At 44.9% G+C, this 27,055-nt stretch overlaps 2 protein-coding genes across 17 annotated transcripts in view; one reads left to right on the forward strand and one right to left on the reverse strand.

The window, feature by feature from the left end:
- The window catches only part of ppfia2 (PTPRF interacting protein alpha 2), a 119,879-nt gene extending 113,903 nt beyond the window's left edge, over positions 1–5,976 (forward strand). For 8 of the 16 annotated variants that reach the window (XM_034579034.1, XM_034579039.1, XM_034579037.1 and 5 more), the window contains 6 exons: positions 78–253; positions 388–485; positions 579–754; positions 1,426–1,494; positions 2,111–2,264; positions 2,451–3,028. In XM_034579034.1, coding sequence (XP_034434925.1) covers positions 78–253; positions 388–485; positions 579–754; positions 1,426–1,494; positions 2,111–2,264; positions 2,451–2,872 — 1,095 coding nt within the window. In that variant the 3' untranslated portion in view covers positions 2,873–3,028. Of the gene's footprint in view, positions 1–77; positions 254–387; positions 486–578; positions 755–1,425; positions 1,495–2,110; positions 2,265–2,450; positions 3,029–3,749; positions 3,934–4,518 lie in introns of those variants that run through there. The other 8 variants (XM_034579044.1, XM_034579048.1, XM_034579049.1 and 5 more) reach the window with 6 other exon arrangements.
- Positions 5,862–27,055, reverse strand: part of acss3 (acyl-CoA synthetase short chain family member 3) — a 31,095-nt gene continuing 9,901 nt past the window's right edge. The window contains exons 9-16 of the mRNA XM_034579050.1: positions 23,765–23,868; positions 9,384–9,479; positions 9,064–9,127; positions 7,790–7,871; positions 7,343–7,465; positions 7,146–7,245; positions 6,826–7,001; positions 5,862–6,392 (exon numbers count right to left, since the gene is read on the reverse strand). Of these exons, the coding sequence (XP_034434941.1) occupies positions 6,309–6,392; positions 6,826–7,001; positions 7,146–7,245; positions 7,343–7,465; positions 7,790–7,871; positions 9,064–9,127; positions 9,384–9,479; positions 23,765–23,868 (829 nt within the window). The 3' untranslated portion in view covers positions 5,862–6,308. The remainder of the gene's footprint in view (positions 6,393–6,825; positions 7,002–7,145; positions 7,246–7,342; positions 7,466–7,789; positions 7,872–9,063; positions 9,128–9,383; positions 9,480–23,764; positions 23,869–27,055) is intronic.

A 27,055-nucleotide genomic window follows, 5' to 3' on the forward strand; every position in this document is an offset into this window, starting at 1 on the left:
CCCCGTTTCTACTCACACATCAATTAAGAGTTTTCTTTCGAGGTTCTGAATGTGTCCTGACGTGCGTCTCCTCTCAGACTCTGGCTTATGGCGACATGAACCATGAGTGGATAGGGAACGAGTGGCTGCCCAGTCTCGGACTACCTCAGTACCGCAGCTACTTCATGGAGTGCCTGGTGGACGCCCGCATGCTGGACCACCTCACCAAGAAGGACCTGAGGGTGCACCTCAAAATGGTGGACAGCTTCCACAGGTATACTCATGACTCAGGGCGACTGTCTGAGAAAGAAAAGCATGAATGGATTTCAGAGAGTAGGATGAGGGAGTTTTAATTCTAAGAAGTTATTTCCAATCACATGACTCTGTGTTTGCTTCTTGTGATGCCAGAACAAGTTTACAGTACGGAATCATGGGTCTGAAGAAGCTCAACTACGACAGGAAGGAGCTGGAGAGACGCCGGGAGCACAGCCAGCACGAGATGAGAGGCCAGTGGAACCCAGATAACTCAATAACAGTAGCACATCAAAAATGTCTAAGAGGGAGATTGAAATGGGATTTTTGTATCCTCGTGTCTGCAGACGTGCTGGTGTGGAGCAACGAGCGAGTGATCCGCTGGGTGCAGAGCATCGGCCTGAGGGACTATGCCAACATCCTGCTGGAGAGCGGCGTGCACGGAGCCCTGGTCGCCCTGGACGACAACTTTGACTACACCAGCCTGGCCCTGCTCCTCCAGATCCCCAATCAAAACACTCAGGTACTTGAGTCCGTTCACTGCAGAGCCACTTAATGTGATATTTATAATACATTCCACACACGAGATAATTACCTTGTGGGAAGTAGTTGATGTCGGTTTAATTAATTAATTGTTTGTCTCCGAACCAGAAGCAGCAGGAATATTTCATTTCATTTCAAGATGAAAATGAAACTGTATTAATTAAGTTTTCTCCATCATTGTGGCTGCGTACATCTTAAGTCCCTAAAGACACACAATCATTTTTAGTAAGTTAGATTGTACACAAAAGATAAATAACTTGTCTGGACTTTAGAGGTTCCATACTTATCATAAAGTATATCTGTATTTCCCTTAGCTTTTCAGACAGGTGGGGCATAAAACCCTCACAGTGAGGGAGAGTTTTTTTTTAGCCCGATTTAAGGTGCTGAACATGGACAGAAATATCCTCTGTCACCACCTCCAGTCCAGAAATAGAAGTATGTTATCATCCCTCAGAAGCCGGTGCGGTCTAAATCAGAACACGCCGATTTGCCAACTGTCACTCTGGCGCTCTGCCCCGCGAGTCCTCACTGCTCCTCCACACTCGGATAAAATAGATACGCAGTGCAAATAACGCTAAAAATAACCCCCCCTGTTGTGAAAGCCGAGTTGATTGTGTGTTTTTATTTTGTTCCTCCTCCTTCTCCTCTCAGGCACGTCAGATTCTGGAGCGAGAGTACAATAATCTGTTGGCCCTGGGCACCGACCGGAGGCTGGACGAGGTGAAGTGTCAGAGCAAACTGAGCCCGTGTCCGTCACTCCGGAGCATTTGCAATTATTATGTATTCACTGACCTTATTGATATTCAAGGGGGTCAAAACGTAATTTATTAGCTCACACTCACAAGAATAAATGATGTATTTAAGTGACAGTGTCAGACGGTGATTTCTCATGATGATGATGCATCTGTTTAATGATGGGAGTCTGCACATCTTTGTCCAGTCAGTATCGTAGTTCTGGATTATTCATGTCCATCGGTAAAGATGCTGAAACTCTACTGTGCGTCTCAATTAACTTTACAGTGACCCAAGATTTCTCAAAGTCTCAAAATGTGTCACATCAATGATTCGAAACTAGATTTCTACAGTAAATATCAACAGTAAATCAAAGTCTGTGCATTTAAACCTTTCTTTGATAAGTGATTCATCTTAATTGTCCTAATTAGAGGACAAATCTTTACTTTTACTGAGAAACTATTTGGCTAAAGGACAGAAAATACTTTTAAAAAAGATTTGCAAGAACAGAACTGTTTCCAGTTGCCGAAGCAGAGGTGAAACAATATGCCGACTGTATTTATACAATCTGAAAACAAGTGATTTCTTTTATTTTGTGGGTCAGTGTGACGACAAAGATTTCCGCGGTCCCTCGTGGAGGCGACAGTTCCCGCACAGAGACGTCCACGGTATCAGTATGATGCCCGGATCAGCGGAGACGCTCCCTGCTGGCTTCCGTCTCACCACGTCTGCTCATTCTCGGAGGCTGCCCCCTGAGGGTGAGTTCCTCCACCTGCACCTTTTCTGTTTAAGTCAAAATCAATATGTAGGTTGTGAATAGTTAAAGCTGGTTGTCTTTCAAAGTTAGCAACAAAACAGCACAGCTGAACACAGGGGTTGCTGCTCCTCGCCGTTTTGTGACCATGTCTCTTGTTCCCTCTGACTCTGTGACGGCTGCTCCGCAGTCCTCTATGAGGCGCTGGACGACAGTCCTGACGACATGTATTTGGACTGGTATCAAGGTCAGATATGTCCCAATGAAGATTCCGGGCTTGTTCGCCCAGTTGCGTGTATTATTAATATTCTACATATAATCCCTCCTCCTCTCATGGTCTCTGCCAACCACTGTCCTGCTGTGTCTTTAATTCTCTTCCTGGTCTCTCACCCTCATCTTTCTTCTCTTACCCGTCTACTTCAATCTCTCTTCTATCCAACTCCGAGGGTGTTGTCTTGCAGAGTTGCTAAAAAAAGTTGTTGTCTAGTCCCCCCCCCGGTGGTGAAAGCTAGTGAGTCAAGTTATGGATTACGACCCATGCTTGCTGCTGTAACCCTTGAAGTTACAGAAATTGAGCAGCAAAACAAACGGTGGCTGAGCGGCGCTATGTAAGTTGGCCTGAATCAGGAGGTTTACATAGGCGACGTCTTGGATGTTTCAAGAACTCAAACGGAGCGTTTGTGTCGTTTCCTTGTTCCCCTGATGTTAAGAGGACACTGGCTGAAAGGGGCTTGGAATAAAGGATCATTTTTAGATTATTGCAACTAAGTTCATTCTTCCAGTTGTTGTTTTGTTCTGGGAGCACAGCAACATTATCTTTAACAGACAGAGCAAGAAACACAAGCAGTCAGACTGGAAGTCGAGCGTTAACACGTACGTGCCAATGCTCTGTTAGTTTGTTCTTCCAATTAATTTGTCAACGCAGTTTAAAACCTGTATCTTTGTCCGACTGCTTCTTTATTTTAACGTCAAGAATAAAACGTCAAACTCAAGACAGAAGTTGTAATAAACTGGAAATAACCTTTAAACGGATGCAGAGTGTATTAGCAACTGTGTCTTTACTAATTTACTCCACACAAGTTGTGATACATGAATATAGATCATCCAGCAGTTCTGATTTGAGCCAGTGTTCTTCTCTAACAAGGTGTCCCCCCCCCCGTCTCTATTCTCTGTGCCCCCTGGTCTGTGATGTCCACAACTACACTAAAACCGTGTCGCTGGTGGTGTCCACTCAAAACTAAAACCTCCTTTGAGTGTGTGATGCCTGGTTTTCTCTGCTGAAGGTTGTTTCTATATGAATAATCTCTGTTGTGTGGAAGAAGTGTTCTGTGTGTGATCTCACTCGTTCTGTGGAGGATTGTCTCCTCGTGTTTGAGGTGGTCACCAAGTGGAGGAAGGTTTCCTTCTCCCTCTGAGTCCATCTGACGCGGCAAGAGCCGTAACGCCGAAGCTTAACGATCTCTCCCTCTCTCGCTGTCTCCCCCTGCAGTCGGATCCTCTGCGGTGCAGCGGCTGGACACCTCCACGGTGAGAACCTATTCCTGCTGAGAGGAGGAGGAGAGGCACCTTAAACTGTACACTGTATGTAACATCACACATTACAGCACACAGCTTTCCTCTCAGCTACTGCACAGGAGCAAAGGGCCAATTGGGTTTTTCCTAGAGGAGCATGTTTGTGTCGTCGAGTCCCATCCGATGCTGTCAGTAGATTTCTTATTTCTGTCCCGAACCGGAAAACAATCAAAACACGGGAAACGCAGCTTTCATTTGGTCCCTAAGGATTCTGAATCATCCTCTACTCACTGTTAGTTGGTTGTTCACAGTCCGGTTGAGGTGGTTCACGTGTCCCGCTCCTCCTCAGGGATCCTGGGGCCGTTCCAAGGCCTGATGAGTCAGGGTTTATCTGGGTCTGTCCCGGGGGGGGGTTCTCCTGTTAGTTGGAGCCTCTCTTGTTCCTGAATCCCGGCAGAAGCTTTCCCAGGAAGGCTGAGTAGTGTGATACCCCCCCGATAATTGTCCCTCCAGCCCACACACACACACACACTGTCGACTGATATCTCATCCACACCTAGCGTCCTCTGCTTTGGGCTTAGGAGTTACTCTAAAGTCTAACCACCTACTGTTGTAGTACTGTGTCATATTTTGGACTAACAACTAATAACGAGCAACAAACTACCACAAGTTAAATGACTTTCCTGTCGTTTCCTTGTCAGTGGAGGTTTCCAGACTCACTGAAAGTCTTTGTGTTTCCCCTTCAGGTTCAGTTCTGAACGGAGAGCTGCCTGTGGAGCTGCTGGACGGGCCGACCCCCCCCCGCCGAGGAACAAACCATTCTGACGACACGCACTGCCAAGAAGCCCTGCTCTCCTCTCTGAACCCCCCCCCCCCCCTCCCCTCCTGTCCGCTCCGTCCCCCCCCTCCCCGTGATGTAGGCACCAGCTGCCGGTGCTAAACTGTCCCGCAGGCTGCTGACTCCCCCCCCCACCCCCGTTCTCCCCCTTTCTAACCTTTTACATGTACAGTAACTTGTCAAAGCATAACGTACTGTGTATTTCTTCTACAGGAGATGTGTAGGTTATCTGTAAATTAATATAAATATGCCATTTTTTTAATATATATACACACACATCTATGTATAAAAAAAGATATTCAGAGTTTGTGAAAAAAATTGTCCCTGCCACCTCATTTAGTGGACCATAGATGAATATATGCTGCTCTTCAAACTGTCTCCATAGTCCCCCCGTCCCCGTCCCTTCCTAGACCATTTTGTACATATGGTTTTATTTTTTCATTGTGCTGATGATGACGATTATAAAGACGAAAAAAACCTTCGCTGCACCATCGAGAGGAAGAGACTGGATGTTGTTGTGCGAGAGCCTGCCCTCTAGTGGTGAACAAGAACACTACATTCCTGGCACCATCAACCTTTCTTACGGACTCGCCGTCACACAAGGAGCATTTCAAACGAGGAAACGCGTCGACGCACTGGAAACGACACAACAAGCACTTTGATACAACCGCATCAACTCAACGGACTCGTTCAGTAGCCAAGGACAAAACGAAGAGATGCTGTTGCTCTCCGCAGTTGCACAAAAAAAAACTTCCTCTCAGAGAACACACACAAAAAATAAACAAAAGAAGAAGAAGAAGCAGGAGGTCATTTGTAGAACCTGTCACTTGTTGTACTGTACGTTTCGTCAGGCGAGACAATAACACAAAAAGGACACACACACACACACACACGCACAGACACACACTCAGCCAAGCTGGCCTTCTCGACAGTCCGTTCACAGGACAGATGAAATAACTGAAAGACAGACCGCTTCAGCTCATAGTGTGCGTAGAGTGTATATGACCATGTGGAAGTGAGGTGACTTTTTAAAAACGAGAAAAAGAAAAACCTGTTTCTTGCTGTGACCTTGGTGTAACTGTTGACTCTTTGTTTTTTCTGTCGGAAGTGTCCGGGGGCGACCTATCGTACGGCCCCGTTTATCCATCTGTCTTTTGGTTATTTCATGATGGACGACAAAACAAAAACAACGTCTTACGCCCATTGAGTTATTTTTACATCTTTTTCGATTTGCACGAATGACGAAAACCATTTTATTTTGTCTCCCATGTTTTTTTAATTTTTATTTATTACTTCTTGTACTTTGGTCAAAAACTAAGTGGTGAGCAAACAAATTTTCATTGTCAATAAAAAAACTGTCAGTGAACGAGGAGTCCATTCATTTAGTATCATATTGTATAAACAGCAGCTGTAACTTGCTTCTATTTGTTAGTTATGAATATGCAAAGCCTATAATACAGCATAGTTTACATCATGATTCAGATTACATTAAAAAACGATTTCATTTCATTGTTACAAAGGGAAACATTAACCCTGCAGCATGGAGTTGGTGTTGGTCAAATCAGGAAAGAAGGTAAAAGTTGTGTGTGTCAGCTTAAGTTCATATTTGCGTGAGTGTCCCTGTGCACAACACGTGCACACGCTTCCTCTCACGTTGCCGACCTCAGTTTTTCTCTTTCGTCCCCTTTATGAATGAATTCAGGCCCCACGAGGTCTCAGGGCTTTTTCCACCTGCTCCACGATGTCATTGAAAACTTCTGGGTCCTCGATTGTCGGAGTGATCTGTGCCAGAGAAAGTAGTACAAGGCTAATTTGAAAAAAGGAAATGAAGCTATCACAACCTGCTAATTGGCACCAAATTGAAGTAATAACTGAACAATTCGGGAAGTCAATTATATTTTTTGCATAGATTCTCTAAAGCTGCATCCATGAAAACTCTCCTTTAAACAAAACTACATTATACTATATTAAGTCCTTAACTGTTAAGGGATGAAATCCCAAATCAGCCCTGAGTTCTATTTAATAAGTGCCGGGACCGTTAATGCACCATCATCCCTCCTAATGAGCTTTACTCTGAGCAACTGTAAATATTTGCACAGGGGATAAAAAAAAATGTACTGTTCAAACACTATTACCACTTTCCTCCTGTGGCACTCGATTTAAAAAGAGCTGGAGCTGATGGGAACAAGGCTACATCCGAAGAGCTGTGCGGTACCTTGAAGGGTTTCCCGTTGACCAGATTGGCCAGAGAGGACCGAGGGATCTTGCCGGAGCGCGTCTTCGGCAAACTTCGCACAAAGAGCACTTTCCTGAAGGCAGCGACGGGTCCGATGTTGTTTCTCACCAGCGTCACCATCTGTTTGACGATCTCCTCCTCATTCTTCTGAACGCCTGAGACACACAGACACGTTATATCAAACACAAGGATTATAGTGATTTTTAAACCCTGTATTATAGAGATGGACATGTTGCAGAAAAACTCGTAGTGTAATTTAAAAAACTACACAATACAAATCAGTGCTATAAGCTTCTCACCTTTCTTGAGCACACACAGGGCCAAGGGAACGTGACCCTTCAGAGCGTCCTCCAGACCGACCACAGCACAGTCTCCCACCGCAGGGTGCTGCAGCACAGACTACACAAACACAGGCACAGACATGACAACACCTCAAAGACGCATTATGGGGTGGGTGGGGGGGGGGAGAGCTTTGTGTCTGTAGTCGTTCTCCTACCTCCTCCAACGCTCCGGCAGACAGCCTGTGACCTGCCACGTTGATGACATCGTCCGACCGGGACATGATGTACAGGAAACCCTCGTCGTCCATGAAGCCTGCGTCCATGGTGTCATAATAACCCTGATGGAGAGAGAGCGAGGAAGACGCTGCGTTGACTTAACTGAAGTTCACGAGGTCGTAGCTTCGGTGGAAACAGAATTAGAATCTGAAACATTCAGCTCCAGATCCTCACATAAGACAGGAGTTCTGCAATGGAAGGGTTTAAACACTAGAGGGCCACCTTTCACCACGTTGTATCACTACCCATCCTCCAACAGTTTATATCCTGTAACTTGAGCTTCTATTTCTATATTTCCTGGTGATGAATCCAATGAAGTCACTACTGTTCAGGTTATTTGATGTAATAAACACTTTTGATTGTCAGTGAATGATTAACCGACTTACTGGGAACTTGGTGAAGTAGAGTTCTCTAAACAGACTCTGGTTCTGCCAGAGGGACAGGGCTGCGCCGGGTGGAAGAGGAAGTCTGAAGGGAGCGAGACAAATTCAATTCATTCAATATCACTCTTAAGTAAATCATGTTTTCTATGTGGTTGTTGAAATGTTCCCAGATTTTTCTGTTTAACTGTTTCACGACAGTTGAATTGGTCGACATGCTGCCTCCACTTGACCAGAACCACACCAAAACACACACACACACACACACTAACACACACACACACTAACACACACACACACACACACACTAACACACACACACACACACACACACACACACACACACACACACACACACACACACACACACACACACACACACACACACACAGGAGAGCAAAGTCGCTCAGTGTTTTGTTTATCCAGGGACAAGTAATCCGCCCTCTTCTCGACCAGACTCTTGACCGAGAGGTTTCCATTTCCAGTCGGAGCTGTAAACACGTCTCTGCACAGATTGATTTCACTACAAATAAAATATTCACACCTAAATAACTTATTTCTGATGTTTATTTCCTGTTGGAGGAGGGTGATAGTAAAATCTACACTCGTCTACAATGCTGCTTGCTTCAAAACTGACAAAATACCTTCTATCCTAAGCTGCTTTTCATTTCAGTCGTCCACAGGTACTATAAATACAAACAAAAGCTCCACTTGCATCAATAAATGCCACAAAATCAACATTTACTTTGCATTAAAACACATGAACCTTAAAAGCGGTGACCCAAGTCGATATTTCCTTTCGCTCCAAGCTACCCTCGCTCTTTGCAAATATTGAATATGACTTCTGTGCCAGCCCCCGTTCTTTGATTCAAAGCTTTATCAGACTTTATGGCGACGGGGAGGACGTACAGTAAGACAGCTGTGTCTACCTGTCGCTATCCCTGGATGCACCCTACGCGTGGATTCCCTAGAAAGCCCCCCCCCCTCCCTTGTTGGCACAGACTCAACAACAGCAGTTGCAGAGAACAGAGAAATTGAGTTGGAGCGTGAGGACAGATACTGGAGGTAGCAGGCGGCAGAACGGGCTGCAGGTCGACACACGTTCTCCTCTGACATCAAAAAACAAAAAACACGGCCTGATGTGTGAGTCTGATACACAAGTGAATTATTAGGATTAATGACTGAAAGACAGGAGGAGTTTAAATTTGATTAGTGTGCAGAATGCTTCCCGTGTCACATTTTAAAATGCGAAAGGCTGTTAAAATCCTCCACTCACTTACCTCACCACTATATTTCCCAGGGTTCTTGGCTTCACCTCCTGCATGTCATCATCGATCACCGTGACTGCAGGAAGGGGGAGAGCACACGGAGGTTCGCATTCAGAGGTGGTGTTACTACACACAGGCAAAAACTGGAAGAGCGAATTTATTAAATCCTCTGCAGGGAATTACAAGGAGTCCTTTTTGATTTATGTGTACACATCTTTAACCAGGGGATTTAAATACATTTAAAATGATGACTAGAATATGAAAATGTAGAAATACACAAGCTGGATGTTTATAGGCAGGTGTTTGTTTGGGTCCACACTTGTAGTTCTCACCATTGTATCCTGGTACAGGTTTTCCAGCCTGGCCTGCAGGTGGCGTGAGTGAGTTCCCCAGACCGATACATGTGGAGGTGATGGCTGAGCCGGTTTCTGACGAGAGGGACACAGACACAGAGGTTCAATGAAAACACACCGGGCTTCGTCGTCTATCGGACTCAATGGGACCATAATTTAACAAAAGGACCACCATGCTGTGTTGGAGACTTGAAACTAGAGAAACTCCTTGGAAAGATATTTACCGATGTCATAAATCAAGTGAGATGTCGAATGATTTTTCTCATTCTACAGAAACGTAACAGAGATTTGCCAAAATGTCGTCTGGACCCTGAATTTTGAGCCAAACAGATGAAATAGGAAACAGTGGCGTAAAAAAACAATAATCATGACACAACCATATTGGTTTCTGATGTTTTTCTTTACTGTACATGAACAAGAGCGTGTGAGGCACTGGGCTGAACCGTTAACCTACTTTATACAAAACTGTGGCAGCTCCTATGGGCTCTCCACCTCTCCACCTCTCCACCACTCAGCTGAGCTCCACATGCAGCGAACACTCGCCTGTTTGGAGGCTCTGCTCGCCGCCCGCCCGAAGAATAAATCACATTCTTGATCCGGCTCACTGAGCAAGATTACATCAGGACTGACACAGCAGCAGGCAGGCCCAGGATCAGCGTCTGTCTTCTATGTTTGACTTGAGTTTTAAAAACACTGAAGAAACGCTGCAGCTTCTCAAGTCAGTGGGTGTCCATCAGTTTCTCAGCGTGAATAAAAGAGAGAGAATCAGTCACGTTGCACTTTTCCATCAAAGACTAATCTGCTCAGTTGTAGAGATGAAAGTGACTGTAAAATATTAAATTATCAGGGTTATCAGTGTTATCATAGTGTGAGTGTTTTAATGTGATGAACCTGTACTGATACACACACTGAAATCCTTTTTATAGTTATTAATGATGTCTGGTTAAGGGAATTTGTATGATTTCCTCCTGCAATTTTCTTTCTGTAATTTTCTTTCTGTATGATGTAAGTTACCTCATATGCAAATGTGTCCCAAGCTGTTGAAAAGCCTAATCAGATCATCTATCAGGAAGCGCAGACAGCAGAGATGATGTCTGTGTCATGTTTTGTTCTCAGATTGCTGCAGCCGAGCGTCGTGGCATTTCGCCCTGTTAATATGCAGATTTATGCAGCGAGGTGCACGATAACAGATAATTTACTGCGCAGGGAGGAAGTTTTACAGTTTTCTGTCAGGTTCTCCTCTGAAAGATGCCGACGGCAATGCACCTGATGCTTTCGCCATTGGCAAAACGCCAATGATGTCTGGCATTGGCCAATTCTCTCCTGAGAGCCCTGATGGCAAAAGATTCAAGGCAGCGGCAGCAGCGATGCAAATGACAGCTCAGTTAATACGATGATGTGCAAAAAGGAATCATCGATTTTTATTAAACCTGCAGGGAAAGCTACAGCTTCGCCGAGGTTTCATACCTGTCGGCTACAAAACAGAGGGACTGGACTGCAGTGAGAGCCTGACCACCAAATAACAGAGGGACAGGGAGGAGACCCGCTCTCTCAGACAAGTCTAGCACCAGTCAAAACCACCTCGGGGCAACTTTAAATTGCAGCATGCTGAATGTGGTGTCAGATTGTGGGGTGAGGAGCATCAGTCCACGAGATCCCAACAGAGAGAGAGTTCTTTGGGGGTGTTTCAGATCCCGATGAACCTCAGAGAGACGTTGGAACTACGAGACACGAGGTCAGCGTGGACTGAGACGAATGCATCTCTCGCTGAGTTACAAACTCTTTCAGCTAAAGTGGCTTCAGAAGACGTCTGGCCTCTACCACTAATCAAACAAGTGCACACAGCTCCAGAGCCGCTTCCAACTCCGGCCCAGCGGGCTTCAAAGACCTGAGCTCAGGGGCGGGAGGCTGCTGTTGGTCCAGGAAAGGATTAAGTTAGCAAATAATGAGGACTAGATGGAGGGAGGAGGGCGGTGTGGAGTTTAACACATTACCCCACCACAGCGGCCTCTGAACCGGCAACCCCTGTATGCCTAATTCGTCAGTGGCAGGTTATAGCTGCTCCCTGCAGGGTTCAAAGCCCCGTCAAAGGGCAGCGATTGGTCCCACCTACCTGGTCAGAGAGCAGGGTCACGACAAAGTGATGACCCTGACCCTGCTCTCCTCAGGTGTGGAGCAACGCACGACTCAAGGCAACACAACATTTACAGCCGTCATATAATCCGAATGGAACCAGAGCAAACTGGAATTTACCTGCTCTAATGTTTTGCAGATAAAATCACTTTCCTCCGACTGTCCGTTGCTGAAATGCTCGGTTTTTAGCGCCTGTCTCTTTAAAGCCCCCCCCCCCTAACGATAAAGTTAAATCTGCTCATTATGACCCACTTATTTAACTTTTCAGACTTTTTTACATCCACAAAACACTGAGAAAAGATTCATGCGACTCTTTTAAAAAACTAATTATGTTAAGTTTTATGATGAAAAGCTCATAAAGCAGAATCGTAATGTAGGAAGATGACATCGTGTTATCCAGTGTTAACAATGAGCCAGTACATCGGGGCCTGACCCTGAAGGACACTTTAAAGGAGCACGGCTGAATTAGAGCTCGACACGACCATTGACCCGTGTCGGCGTGAGTGCCGTGTTTGAACCCGGCTGTTTACAGCAGGATTCAGGGATCACTGGCCACAATCCAGCTTCAGAGAGTCCGTGCAGAACCCAAATGAAAGCAGACAGAATAATTGGGTCTTAGATATTTTTTTACAGGCGCACGGGAAGACAGGATTGGCCGTGCTGCTTTCAGGCATGAAATTAAACCTTTACAATAAGGAAGTGCATCTGTACTTCACCGGGGAGGAGGAGGTGATGCACGTCCGGATGCATCGGCAGTCACCCGATACGTTACAGACACACATGGAGCAACTGATGGTGCAAAACCAGGCAACTCACACATTGTAATGTGATTCAAAACGATGGGATGGAAGTTTAATAGGAGAGTTCGGTCTAAATACTTCATTGCAACAAAACCGTCAGAAAACATTGTTCTTAAGAGCAAATCCGTGGAACATGTAGCTCCTCCTCCTCAATGATAATCTGCGATTCGCCTAAACACGCCTCCAACTGGTCACTGACAGCAGCACAGACGAGAGACTGCAACTGACAAACAAGAGAAGTAATCAATCAAAACACTAGCAGGGTTTTCACCCGCTTGCCTCTATACCAAGGCCCGACAGTCCCCTCATGAAAACACATTTAAATTCACTCGAGCCGGATTTTTTGTTGGGTCAGCATCGAACTGCAAAACACTTGTAAGCATCAGTCCCCGAAACCAGATTTCACCGATGCAAAGATGTTGGAAACAATTCGTCCTGTTTATCCCAAACTCAGGCCTCTGCATCTTGAACTTTTCTGCTGATGCACAGATGTGCGCTCGTGTATTTGTCTAAAGGAAAATAAGTCGCATCCCTAAAAACATTGTGTCCTCACATTTACATGAAAGACGGTGAGTTGACAGGAAGGGAACGCCGTCTCCAGCAGCTGACTCAGATGTTTTACCAAGAAGCCTCAGCCCACACTGTGAAGGTATAATACATCATAACGCAGCAGTTGTTGTCTATGTACATTCTCACACTCCCTGCGGCCCAGAGAGAACAGACACAAGAATTATTAAAACATGTATTAACACATCAGGATTACCTGGAAACATTCAGGCGGACATTTGAAATATGACAGTTGACACACGCTTTGTGATTTACCCCCCTCTACCCACAGCTGGAATAGACATGGTCCTTCCACTGCTTCTATTTTGGTCAAATATGTGAATATCCTGAATAAGACAGGCAGACGGAACAGACCGGGACAGGTGAGTGAACACTAGAAGAAAAAATGTTTGTGGGCTCCATCCCTCCCAGGTATCTCTCTCTCTCTCTTACCCACACACACACATGCACAGGAGTTGAGTGGCTGTCTATCTGCTTGTCTGACCGGTGATGTGAATCTTTGGCAGACACACATTCGACGCACAAACACACACACCTCGGTATCCGTCGTCTCCTACTCCCACCTCGGTCATCTCCTTTTGCTTTTTGCTCCGTCTTGTTCCCTCGCGCTCTCTCTTTTCCCCGCTGCACACAAACAAATCAATCTTCCTTCGACCTGTTGGAGATGAGCTTGGCTGGGGGAGGGGGGGAGGGGGAGGCATTCTGAGTGGAGGTGGGGTTGTTGGAGGTTGCGTTGGAATTGCAGGACGGGTGATACGCTGTCGTACTTTCAGCTGAGAAGGTGCCACTGACCAGCTTGGGTCGTTACAAGTAACCTGATGGGAAAATCAAAGATGGCTCCTGGACTCTAAATATATCTCTCTCTCTCTGCAGCTCCACTCTTTCTTTAACAGATGAAATAACTGTCTTCTCCTCTATCGACAGAACACTGCACCTCCACTCTGTGGGATGAAGGATCAGAGCTACAGAGGCAGGAGAGATGAGCTCAGAACTCAAGTGGAATCCTCGTGCATCCGAGCAAATATGCTGAAACACTAATTTACACATTTTCAATAGGACGCATCTTTCTAATAACTCAATCATTCAGGATTTGAAGCCAACTATAACTATGATTGGTTTATAAATTGACTATAATTCCTTAATTTCAGCTTAAATTTCAGAAATGAATCTTTTGCACTCCTCAGAAATTTGGCGATCGTGAGTAAAAAAAAACAGGATTTAGCTGCCGAAGGGAAAGTTTCCCTCAGAAAGAGAGAAAATATTAAACTTATTGGAAACACAACTCTACACGAATGCTAATGTTCAAACTATTTGCTAATGCACGGTTACTTCTTTCATATTTTATTTTTCAAATCCAATGAACCAAAAACACAAGAGAAAGTGTGTTTCTGTCCAAACGTTTATGAATAAGAGTCAAAACTCTGAAGGCAGCCGCTGACAACGCCCACACGGAGAACTTCAGTCTGTCAGGGAGCGATGTCTGTTGATGTAACGTTAGCAGGGAAGCTAATATACTGTGTAACAAAAACAAAAACAACACTTGTCAGTTAACGTGTCGGGTGCAGGGAACAACAAGCCTGTCAGAAAGAAGCCGTGGGGGGGGGGGGGGTGCTTTCTGTACATCACACGTATGCAAAGCAGTGCTCGTGGTTGTCCTGGTGACGTGTGGTTGCCGGGGCAACTCCGTCAGGTGCTAAACAAGACGGCCGACCCAAGGTCATCTGAAAAGACGGCGTAGCGTAGGAGGACGAGGACAGAAAGAGAGGGAATCGATTTGCAAGCTGCTCGGTTCGACTTTGAAATATAAAGTTTTTCTTTTTCTTTTTTGCTGTTTTCTTAAACGAAACACGTTTCAATTTCGCTCCCTTCGGACAAAACCTAAAAAATGCATCTACCTCATTTAAAATTTGGTGTGAAAACAGCATGAAATTTTGAAATAGGAAATCGTGAACAATACTTTTGCAGAATACTGCAGCAGAGGCCAATGTTCACCTTCAGCTATATGGTGCGGAGGAGAAAAGGCACATGCAGGTGAGGGAGGAGGAACCTGCACACCGTCCTGTACTTGACATAAAACTTTATTAAGTGTAACACGTGTCGACCTTCGTCAGGTTTCCCTCCACAGGAGCGGAACGTGTTACACTTAATAAGGTTTTATTTCAGGTACAGGCCGGTGTGCAGGTTCCCTCTTCTCTCACCTGCAGAGAAACACACGTCCAAACACAACATGTTTGGCTTTAGAGACGAGCTTTTCATCGTGTGTGTTTTTTTCTCCTCCTGTTTTGAGTCAGGAATGAGCGAGAACCAAATCTTACTGCAATCCTGTGGGATTAGTTCTGCTTGAAGTCTGCTGTTGGACAACTCAGCTCAGGCTGCTCACACGAACACCATCATTGGCGGTGGGCCTCCAGCCAAACACAGGTGGAAAACAAAAAGGGTTGGTTAGCCAAGCCTCTCCGATTGGACCGAATGTTAAAATCCAGGAAAATAACAACTATAAAACAACGAGAAAAAAGAGGGGACACTGTGAAATGTGTGTTGGGGAGAGATGAAAGAAAGATGAGTCATCAGGTGCAACGTGCACACGCATCTTCACACGCTTTCCCATTTACACTCAAGACTTTTTTTTCGAGGGGACAATTTCATTCCATCAGCTAAAAACACAGGCTCCCCGATCACGTGTCAGACACCTCGGCTCGTTCGCTCCGAGCCGACCGGACGCAAACCGACTCCCTGCTTCGCTGGCTGATGAAAGATTCCCGTCTAGTGCCTCACAAACCTCAGGAGACAAAAAGCAACAATGGCTAGAAATGAACGCCAGATGAATTCCCAGGTTAGAGAGACGAGGACAGCAGAGAGATTCAACCCCCCCCCCCCCCTCCTGCTGTCCCAGTCCACAGTAAACAAAGAGATAACACAGACGTGGCACCTCGGCTCTTGGAGATGTAATTACATGAGCTACTGTATCTGCAGCCAGGTAATGAGACCAGGTGAGCAGCTCTTGGGTGCTCGGGGTTGAACGGCGGTGGGGGGGGGGGGAGCACGAGGGTGACATGACTCAGAACAAATGAAAAGAAATGCATTCAGGTTTTTGTTTGGGGGTTTTGTTGTTATTTTTGTTTTGCTGAGGGACCAGTTTATACACAGAGATGTCGGCATTTTTGTTATTGTGTTTATTTGTTTTTTGTGTCATTTATCGAATACTAAAAAGTACCACAATATTACACCCGTCTCAGGTTTGTCTCAGGAGGCTCTCTACAATACTTTGGAAGCTGGAAGCAGGGATTATATCTCTGATTCGGCCACAGCGACATTAGCGAGGGTCTGGCTCACCGCCGGCAATTTCACTTCGTGATGAAGGTGCTGTGTGGTCGCAGCTGAGGTCACGGCAGCAAACACCCACAAACAAACAGCACAGGCTACTGTCATTTGAAAAACAAGAAGGGACCTTCCCTCCGAGATGAAAACACACAATAATCATACACAAGGAACTGGAAAGCCTCGACTAAAGGACATGAAAACAGCCACAGACCTCGAGTACACAACAGAATATAGTCCACACACTTCAGGCTGGATCATTTGAACTTCAGTAAGTACAGTTTACAAAGAAGACACATGATTTTTAACAGTATGTATTTTACACCATTTTAATAACGTAGGGTTTTTAATCTCACTGGACACAGACAGTTTTAAGATTTAAATTATAAAAACAGCTGTAATATAATGTATGTGTTCACTTTTTTCCTTTTTATTTTCATCATAAAAAAACTGAAATCACCGTGTTGAGGGTGAGTTAAAAGGTTCCACTGCCTTTTGAAGGTGAGTTTCAACAAAGAGACACTTTGAGCAAGAAATAACTTCGATAAACTTGTTCACAACTAACTTGTAAATATAAAATAATCTTACTTCAATGACTGCATATGTCTTAACGGTTACGTTTTAATCAGGGGGGGCCTGATCAGGGGGGGCCGTCTGCACCACGGTGGTTTTCTGTTCTGCATCAACAGTCAACACAGACTCCGGTTTAACAGGGTTACAACGAAGAAGTTAATAAGCTGCCCACTGAGAAATGTCTCGAGAAGAGATATCCTGCAGGTGCTGATACGTTTTTGCATTTAAATAAACACATGCAGAGGTAATATTCCCGCCGAGCTCTTTGGTTTGGGGTTAAGATACCTGATTAACCCCTGCTCCTGCTGTGGTGCTGTGCGAGTGCCTGGATGCTACAGCTCTTAAAAGCCTTTTGTTTCTCTTCGGTGAGTGGGAGGATTTTTTATTTTTTTTCGACGAGGCTGTAAAACTCCCCTTCACAGAGATTGTGAGAGTATGACTGTTTTCCAAGTAGGAGGAGGACGTGTGGAGAACAATCCTGTGCCAGCGCAGTGTTTGGCGAAGGCCAGAGGGAGAGATCGTCAATTCTACCATTTATCTGACAAGACAGATGCTTTGAGGCGCGTCCACTTCTATTTTTTAAGGATAATTCCATTCTGTGTATAAAGGCATCTGTTGTCTGTCGGAGGGAGTCAGAGAAACAAAGACACACAGAGACACAAATCCCTGAAACACGCCTGTTAGAGTCCATCCACCAGCGCTCACTGGTGAGGCAGCCAAAACCCTGCCAACTGGAAACACACATTTGTTGCCAGGCAACACCAGTGACATCAGCAACCTTCATCACCCCTCCACACCCCCCGCCAGTGGCTTAAAATAGCTCACAGATTATTATCAGCCTTCAAAATGGCAGGCGTTTTCTCATATGCACGTAAAGGCGAGAGTGAACTGGGCTGCCGCTGGCTTCAGGTGGCACGTTCACCACGCGTGTGTGAGTGATTCACGGGTGAGTGAGGGGTTAGGTGATGTTAATTCACTGTGTGTAAAAGAAGAATAAACAAATGATATGATGGGAGTGTAGGTAGAGGAGGAGAGAAGGAGCGGCGTGCCGTATCTGGGTTGATGAGACAGGATGAATCAGCACGTCGGCTGACAGCGGCGGTCTGAGGAGTGATGGAGTCCGGGCTGCACACGAGAATAACGAGCACACCCATCACTTCCAGCCGTATCAGAAAGCTAATCACGCCGGCAGCAGCCAGGCGCTCCAGAATGAGAAACTCATCACCAGCTAAATTGGTCAAATTAGTCAAATTCTCTGCCGCGAGCTTGTCGGCACAATAAGATATTTCCAGCAATCATTCGGCATTGATCGAAAAAAGTGTATGTTTGACAAATAAAACACCAGCGTGTGCGATGCAGAAGAACTATGGAAAACTCCCTGAGATCCCAAGCTGCTGACAATACTGTTTTTAAACCTATGAACCTGTGATATCTTCAACTCGTGACCTCATCTCTCCCGTACGTCACGCTGCCGCTCTCCGTGGCACCGTCACCCTGAAACGCCTGTTTTGGTGGCAGCTGACTTTGTGCAGATCTCACCGAGCTCCAATCGGAAGGAGAGGCTGCCGCCGGCTCCTTTGTGTGAGACAACTGTTTAGCAATCAGCAGTTCTGCTTAGTTGGCTGCAAGGTAGAGGAAGCTTCCAGGGGACGGATGGGAAAGTGATGAGGAATCAAACCCTGAGAGGCTTTTCAGACGTGTGCGCCTGGAAATGAACTGTTTCCACTACAAGGGGAGGATGTCCAAGAAATTAAATTTGATGAATCTTTCAACAGGAGCTGGGAAAACTTTTAAATGCTTAGTTTAAAGAATTTAAAGTAAACTGCATGTTTTTCAGCTTCCAGCAACAAACCCTGGCTTGTGTGCGAAAGTCGAAAGGGAGCTGCAGGAACATATTTCAGAAAAATAAATTGTGAAATAACCTTGAAGTTAAGACTTTCATCTTCTCTGAACCTTTTTGCAATTTCAGTTGGATATTTCTACGTTTTTACTAAAACCTCTAAAAGGTCACATCAAATTCTACAACAGTTAACCACAGTGAAAGTCATGAGTGAAATATGACACACCAATACCAATAAAAAAACTAAAATGTATATTGTTTTTATTATTCGTCTTTTTATGTCTTATATTTAATGTACTTGTTTTAACTTGTTTTTAATGATAATATAGCTTTTGCTCTTTGAACTCCACTAACCTGTCATGGTTTAGTAGTTGTGAGTGTTTTGTCTTAGTGTTTCCGCCTCTTTATTAAGAGTGTTTTCTGTTTTATTATTACTTCGTGTTCTTGTTTATCCTCGTGTTCATGGTTGTATATGAGTCGTTTCCTGTGTCTCTGGTTTGCCCACTCCCTGTGTTCTGTTTCATGTTTTATTTTGTAGTCTCTGTTCCTTGTGTGTTTTCTTTCTTCACTTCCTGTCTGTGATTGTCTGCACCAGTCCTCATGTGTTACACCTGTGTCCAATTGCCCCTGCCTTCCCTGTGTGTGTATATAAGCCTCTGTGCTTCCCTTTGTCCTCGTCGTTATGTCCTCCAGTGTTTTTTTTTTGTGTCTCCTGAGCTCCTCGTGTTTTCTCCCGTGTGCTTTTGTTTTTTCAGTTTTGACTTTTGTCGTTCCTGCGTTTGTTATTTTTCTGTTAAAGACTGTGAAACTCTGCATTCTGGTTCCATCTCCCTCCCTGCTTCACCGCATCCTGACGTAACCTGCATGAAAGGTTCTATACGAATTAAGATTCATCGACTGATTGACTCTGGATTTCGTATTAACCAGTCCAGGTATGTTGTTAACCTGGTTCTCGAACACTAGAGGAACTCTAATTTAAAATGTTGGTGTTTGCTCCGCCCTCAAACTCCTCCCACACCTCATCTAACATTCTAGGGTTACACGCATGCAGCTTGAAAGATTAACGAGCAAATGCACTCGTGATTGATTTTGTTAAATTTCTATCCATATTGCATGTGACTACAAAATGCAAAGCTCCATTGTGGAAGTAGGACAAAATCTATCATTGTATATAGATGAAAACCAAATGTGGGAGCGAGTGACAAGTTTGAAAAATGACTTGCTCGGGAGCCGGACGCCTGAAGATACAAGCAAACTTTGTGTTTTGGGTGTTTGGACGATAATGAGTTTCTCAAGGAGGAGTCTCGCTGCTTCTCCCTGACACACATTTTGGATTAAACGACCCTTGAATGCTAAACTGCTTTGCAGTGACCAAGTTGTTTCTTCTTCCGTCGGAGGGGGAGATGAAGGAAGAGTTGTCAAGGCCCCCCCCCTCCCTGACGATGCTAAAAGTCCCTTGATCGATGTCCTGTCCCCGAAAAGACGGCTGACCAGTAAACTGTGACGCTCGCAGCAGGGTGACTCGTGAACTCGAGACAGGCTGCAGGGAATTGTGCACTTATCTTTTACAACATTTGATATCTGGCTGCCAATATAACGATGTGGATAAATTTGAATAAACGCAGCGATAGAAGATCACATGAGGTTTGAGGAAAACACCAACAGGGTTTGGACTGGAAAATAACTATGGTGCTCTCGTTTTCTACTTTCTTTAATTTTCTTTACTGCTTCAGATAGAAATTACAAACTAACAACGTCTTAATGAGTATTTCAAACATGGCCGAGTGGTATTTTTCCCCTCCACACGGAAAGCTAGATTCCCTCAGACCCACAAACCCTGAACACATTTGGATTGGATTAGGAGGGGGAGGGGGGGGGGAGCAATGGGATTTTACACATCTAGACAGAAATCCAGAGGGCGCCCGAGGTTTTTCTCCAAACTCAATAAAAAAATAATAAATAAATCCCAGATAGCCACAGAGTGTGACAGGATTTAGGTTTTGGTGCACGAGCGTGTGACGGAGACAAAGGAAGTGAGATCTAAACTAGAATTAAATGTTTCTCTCACATAGCACTGAGGCTACGGGGGGAAGGACGGAGGTGTCCCGGTTCAGAGCAGTGGGATGTTTCATACATAGAAAAGTGTAAACAACGTGGTCACACGACACCAAAAGACTCACAAATGTCAGAATGTTGTTTGCCTGTGCGCACTGCTGCTCGTAGGAACAAAAGGTGTGTGTGTGTGTGTGTGTGTGTGTGTGTGTGTGTGTGTGTGTGTGTGTGTGTGTGTGTGTGTGTGTGTGTGTGTGTGTGTGTGTGTTCGAACTGAGCGCAGGAGCAGTGAGAGAATTCAGCGGCGTTATTGCACTTTGACAAAATGATTGATTTTCACTTTATATTTAGCCTCTTGCTACGTACACAGCTCCTGGACTGGACGTCCAACAGCCAGGGATGTGTCTCCATCGGTAAACTTCCAAAACCAGACTGAACATCACAGTGTAAACTACGATGATACTTTGAAGAGTTCAGTCTTCTTAGGAAACAGCATTTAAAAACACCAGAGCCAAAGATTTCATTTAGATCTGCACCAAATTTTACACACAGAAGTATCAGGCCCCTAAATATGCCGAATTTTGAATTATTCTCTATTGAAAATGACAAATAAAATCCTGGGTACAGCCTCTGATCATCACCGAAATGTAATGGGTTCTTACTTGGGTCGTGCACCCCCCCTCCATTTAAATTCATGGGAACTGGTTGAGTAGTTTTACATAATCACAGTGATGAGCCAGTACAGGTCTCAAAAAGACCAATTTTAGAGACACACAAATCCAGTCAGGTTTTTTTTTCAACTTACCATCGTGTGCTAATTATAATAATAACCTGATTCCACTTCCACTCTTTTCTCAATATTGGGCCTGATGACTCAGCAAAGAAAGCTAATTATGTTTTGGCAGAGTTTATCGGCAGGCTCGGCTCAAATGGGTGAGCCTGGTTGGCCAGTTGTGAGGCGGGGGGGGGGGGGGGGGGGGGGGGTTCCTGGACAGGTGGAGTTATAAGTCTTCAATCTTGAAATTCAGATGCAGCTTAGAATTTAAATTCAGCACACGAGTGATAAGCCTGAGGCCGGATCAGCAGTTTAAACTACACATAAAGGCCGAGTTGATAAATCACATGTCTGAAATATCGACGCCACATTGAGCTCTTCCCACTCCCACGGAGTCTGGGACCGGCCAATCAGCCAAGAGGGCTAATCTGCGCTCAGATCAGACTGTACCAACCCCAAGGTCGATGGATTTCCAAACGGCCCAACACCGGTATTGATTCCATATTTAACACAGATATGTCGTCTCGTCCGGCATCGATCCCACGGTGCGGAGGCAGGATATTACAAAACAAAGACACATTCAATTGTGCTCTTCTGCCGTCGCGGGCACATTTATCATAATTCACTAGTTCTTGGGGGGGGGGGGGAGGACAGCAATCAAACTGTGAGAGGGGGGGGGCAGGACATTACCATGGTGGCACGCTGCCTGGACTCAAGTCTCCAATCCAAGAGGCTAATTGGGTCTTACCCATTGAAGACTCATTAGAAACCAGGGTCTGACAAACAATGCTGCCAGAGCTGGGAAGCAGACATTCCAATTGCGTTTTTTATCACCCAGCTCCACAACAGCAATTGTTGTGTAATAGTTTAATTGTAAGGAGAAGAGAAAAGGGAGTACACACACTTTCTGTAGAACTCCAACCCCCCCCCCACCTGACTTGTGTTATATACAACCAATGAACTGTGAGCTTAAGAAAGTTAAAGAGCATGACCCAGGAAGTCTTTAAAAGCCGCGCCTCTGTGAGCGCGGCGTTAATCTAAAGTGCGGCGGGACAACGGGGGGATCGAGATACTGACAATGTTAATGGGATTTTAAAGAGTAGACAGAAGATAAAAATCCTTCAGCCCCACAAGTCATCAGCTGCGATAATGGTGTTTAACCGAGGGAACAGAATGAACATTATCATACCACGAAGAAAGATGGATCCGCCCCCCCCCCCTGATCCAGATCTGCACGAAATGACCCGTCCCACATCCTTCCCCCCCCAAGCTTTGTGGAAATCTGTTCAGTTGTTTTTGCGTCATCATCACATAGTTAAACTTTAAAGCAGGCTTCTGTGGGGTGAGCGTCTTCGACTTCCACTGCTGAACAGATGGACAACGTACCCGTGACTGTTCTTTTATGTGAACTCAACGAAAGCTGAAGCCAATCAAACCCACGGTGCTGTCCAGGAATGTGTCCACTTGAAGAGAGGCTCTCTGGGAGTCTTCCCACCCGTCTACGGCTGCATATGGACTCGTTCAATCATCGTTCTCAATTTTTTGACCTTTCTACATCGGTCGATTTTTTTTGGCTCGTCAAGTCAAAGGCAAAAAAAAAAGTATTTTCCCTCGTAAGAACCCTCTAGTGATCTCAGCCATCTGCCCGGTCTGCGTGTGGTGGAAAGGATGACACGTAAACTTTGAGCGATGAGCAGTTTGCACATCGAGGGTTTGAAATTCAGACTGTGTTTGTCTTTAACGTCCTAATTACTCCAGGAGCTTCGTATCAAGGACCGATCCCCGGGTCGAGGATACAAAAACATAGAAGGGGATTAATCAAAGGAATAGGGACTTTCTGCCGTTACGCCTGTTCTCCAGGCCGAGTTAATGTCGGAGGGTTTATGAAGTACAACAAAGACCACATTTATATTCTTCTCACACTGATACGCTGAAGACGAACAAGTCATCAAGATCAAGTGAAATTGAAACATCATATACGGCGCACGCTGCTTGGGGTTCTTGAAATGCCATCTCAGGATCTATATCATAATCCCTGAGGTTTAAGGGTGAAGTATATCTCAACCTACTAAACTGTACATAATTAAAACAGCAGCTTCAGGCATAGACCACCAGTAACGCTAATGATAAAAGACAAACTGGACCCAGTGAGCATGTGTAGAATAAACTGGCAATTTGTAGTTCATGCACAGTTTCTATTAGTTACTTCTTGTCCAATTGCTTTAACTTGAAAAAGGAAAATGTACGAAATATATGAAATCAGGTAAAACGGGTGCATCTATTTTGTAAAACACTTCCTTACCAGTCTGCCACCAGTGGTCCAGGACAGGAATGCCAAAGCTCTTCTTCGCCCAATCCAACGTCTCCACGTCACATCGCTCTCCCGCCAGGAACAGCGACCGCAAACTGCAACCACAACAGCGCACATCTGTCAATCAGACTTATCTACTCGCTCACAGGGAGCGGTCGAAATAACTCAAAATCAATACGATTCAAAAATATATATCCTAAATGTTCAAATCAAATTGAGCATCATCTCCGCAGGCGTCTCGCAGAGCTCAGTCCTCGGCCTCTTACTTTAAATTTCATGGAAGAAAAGACAAAATTCGACTTCCCCCCCCTCTTCTGAAACTCACGTGCCCTTCTTCCTCATTTCAAATGCATTTCGTGTAGGATATTCTTTTCAGGTCTCACAGCAATAAATATTCCCCCGGGAGAATTCTGTCCTCTACATGGCCTCTGAGTCAATATTGATGAGACCCTGAATCGCCGAGTACCTAGAGAGAAAGGATTCGAGCAAGGACATCTGAATACGTCAAATTCGACCCCTCCCTCGCTGGTTCTTCCTTGTTTAAACATTAGTTTCCTCCCAGTCCCTGGCTTCATGAAGCCCTCCCCTCCGCGCCCTACAAGTGACCCTGAACACCGCAGTCTCCATCTTCAGCCTCCCCCAATTCCTCTCTCCCATCACTCCTTCCAAAACTCCTTCTGTTGGCTGCCCATGGCTGCTCATACCTAATTCAAAACACTGCCGGTCGTTCGCTACAAGGCGGTGAGGGGAACCATATCGCCCCGTGAATCCGGGCCACGGTGCAGCCATAGATACTCGTCTGATCAGTGGGGTTTTCCCCTCAAGTGACTGCTGGCCATCACTCATCGGTCGTAACTCCCCGCCGGTGAAATGACCTTCCAACTCCCATCAAACTTCAAGTCACATCCCATCTTTTGTAAAAAAGGCAAGACAGAATTTCATCACGCCACTCTGGACCCAGTGAATCACATTGTTTCCATCCCCTGCTCTCTCCCGGGAATAATATCCCTGAGTCTTCTTCAAGCACGACTCTCAAACTTGATTATCTTGTAAGGCTCTGCGATCGTTTTTCTTTGCTTTCTGTAAAACCGTGCTGGTTTTATTTTATTTTAGTTATTGATTATCTGACTAATAATAACAGCTTGTATCAAATATGGACCATAATAAAGCCTCCTTGATTGGCTGATAATATTGGACTATATGAGTCTTATGTAGACTTATCGGTTTCTTTATTTGTTTGCCAATATGAGCAGATATGAAATTTTATTTTCAGCATGAACAATGCAGAAAAGATTTGCATTTATAGGTTAATTGAAGTTCTATATTATAAGTGTTTTTACTTATTATGGTTGAAGTGGAAAATATCTACCCTCAATTATATTTCTTTGTCATAAGCGTTTATAAAAACATCGTAGGAATCATTCATAATGTCTTCGTTATATGCGCTGATATATCTGTAACGGAAATTTCTAATTCCCCAACGTCAGCCCCAGAAATCCACATCATCTGGTTCTACTCGTGATTAACAATATACCTCAATTCATCCGTCTGATATTCTGTCCTTGAGAACTCTGCACAATAACAACCAGAATAAAAAAAAAAAGATTGACTCATTCTCCTGGCAGTGACCTCATGTTCCCACTAATCCCCGTTACACTCCAGCCATCATCCTTCCAGTTACTCAAGGACGACACGGATTCTCTGTGGTATTCAGGTTGTTTTTTACGGAGGAGTTCAGTGGAAGTATTTACTGTGAGATTTACTGTGACCTCAGAAATAAAAGTGGAAGGGACCGTGGGTTTGGCCGCCGCCCAACAAGCTCAGGCACTATCAGGCACACTGAGTCAGGAGCAGTTAGTGTAAACATCCGTGTTCTGTTTTCAGGAGGACAAACTCTTGATAAAGCCCAAGCTTCCCTTTCTTAAATCACTCTCAAGCATCAAGGACATATATCAAAGGTATAAAACATATAGAACTTCAGTAGTGGTGATGGCAGTTTATTATAAAATCTCAGCAATTTGTTTTCCAGCTTCCCTCCGACTCAGAAACCGCGTCAAGGCCAGAAGTTTTGTGTTCACCGACCCGAATGTAGGAGGGTCAGAGAGAAGCAAAGAGACCAAGACCTAATTGTTCCACATTTCAACCGACAAATATTCCACCTGTTAAGTTCCTGGTGTCCACTCAGGGTTAATGGTGAAGGTAAGGTACAGCGATGGCAAATTTACTCAATATATAACTGGTGCTTTGCTTAAAAAACAAAGTAAGAAAGAGTTTTAATCACAGAAGGCAAATATATATTCGCAATTTCTAACACTGTCCTTTCTGGGGCCAATAAAAAACGACAGGGCCTCACTTATCTCCACGGGCACGACCTTGAAGTCGGCCGATAAGGAGAAAAACAAGCAACTCTTAGCAGGTAAGGTTATCCCTGTGATGGCCTTCTGTCCCGTTGTTAACATGCTTCAGGATTGTGTAAGGTCAGTGTGGCAAAGTTGATGAGCAAAGGGGGAAGGTAGCTGAAGTTGGAGAATACGAGAGATGTTTCGATAACATCAGAAATGCCTCTGGTACCAGGTCAGACATTGGAAACTGTATTCTCCTGTATATAGAGAAAACGCTGATCTATTCCCATGAGTTTATTTCACTTTAACACAACACTGGCCTCGGCTATCAAAGGACCATCAAAGCACTTTGTCACTTGCTTATGAGTGGGGCTCTCAACAGTTAGTTACTTACTCCCGGCTTTAAAAAAAAAAACACTACTGACACATTCCCTGCCCCTTTGTCACGCCACATTTATGCAGAGCGCCGCTGCCATCACAGGTTCAGACAGGCCTGCAGCCAGACTGTCAATGTGGCTTTCACATCCACAGCGAGCAGAGTTATACGGCTCACGCACACCGATAAGGGTCCAGGGCTATTACAGTGGAGTGGGCCTTCGAGGGAGCAAACGTCTCGCAGTGTCAATAAAAGCCCAAGCTGGGCGTTTTGAGCTGCATCCGATTATATTGTTGGATGTTGCTCGAGCGTTAAAATCATGTGTTTGATAGTTTTCATTAAGATTTTTACTACTTCTATCAAGACGGTTAATACAAAAAGCAGCGTGATTAGTATTGACCTACATTCCTGTGTGTGACATCAGCGAGGAAACAAGGTCGATACCTCTTAGAGGTGGAGGAATGTACGGGTTTTCTTTAAGTTTAAGAAAATAGAGTAAAAGATTAGCTACAGATGTTTCTGTATTGTGTTGCAGAGATATCGTCTGGAGTCAAGCTAACCAAC

This window comes from Hippoglossus hippoglossus, chromosome 23 (assembly GCF_009819705.1).
Source record: "Hippoglossus hippoglossus isolate fHipHip1 chromosome 23, fHipHip1.pri, whole genome shotgun sequence".
NCBI lineage: Eukaryota > Metazoa > Chordata > Actinopteri > Pleuronectiformes > Pleuronectidae > Hippoglossus > Hippoglossus hippoglossus.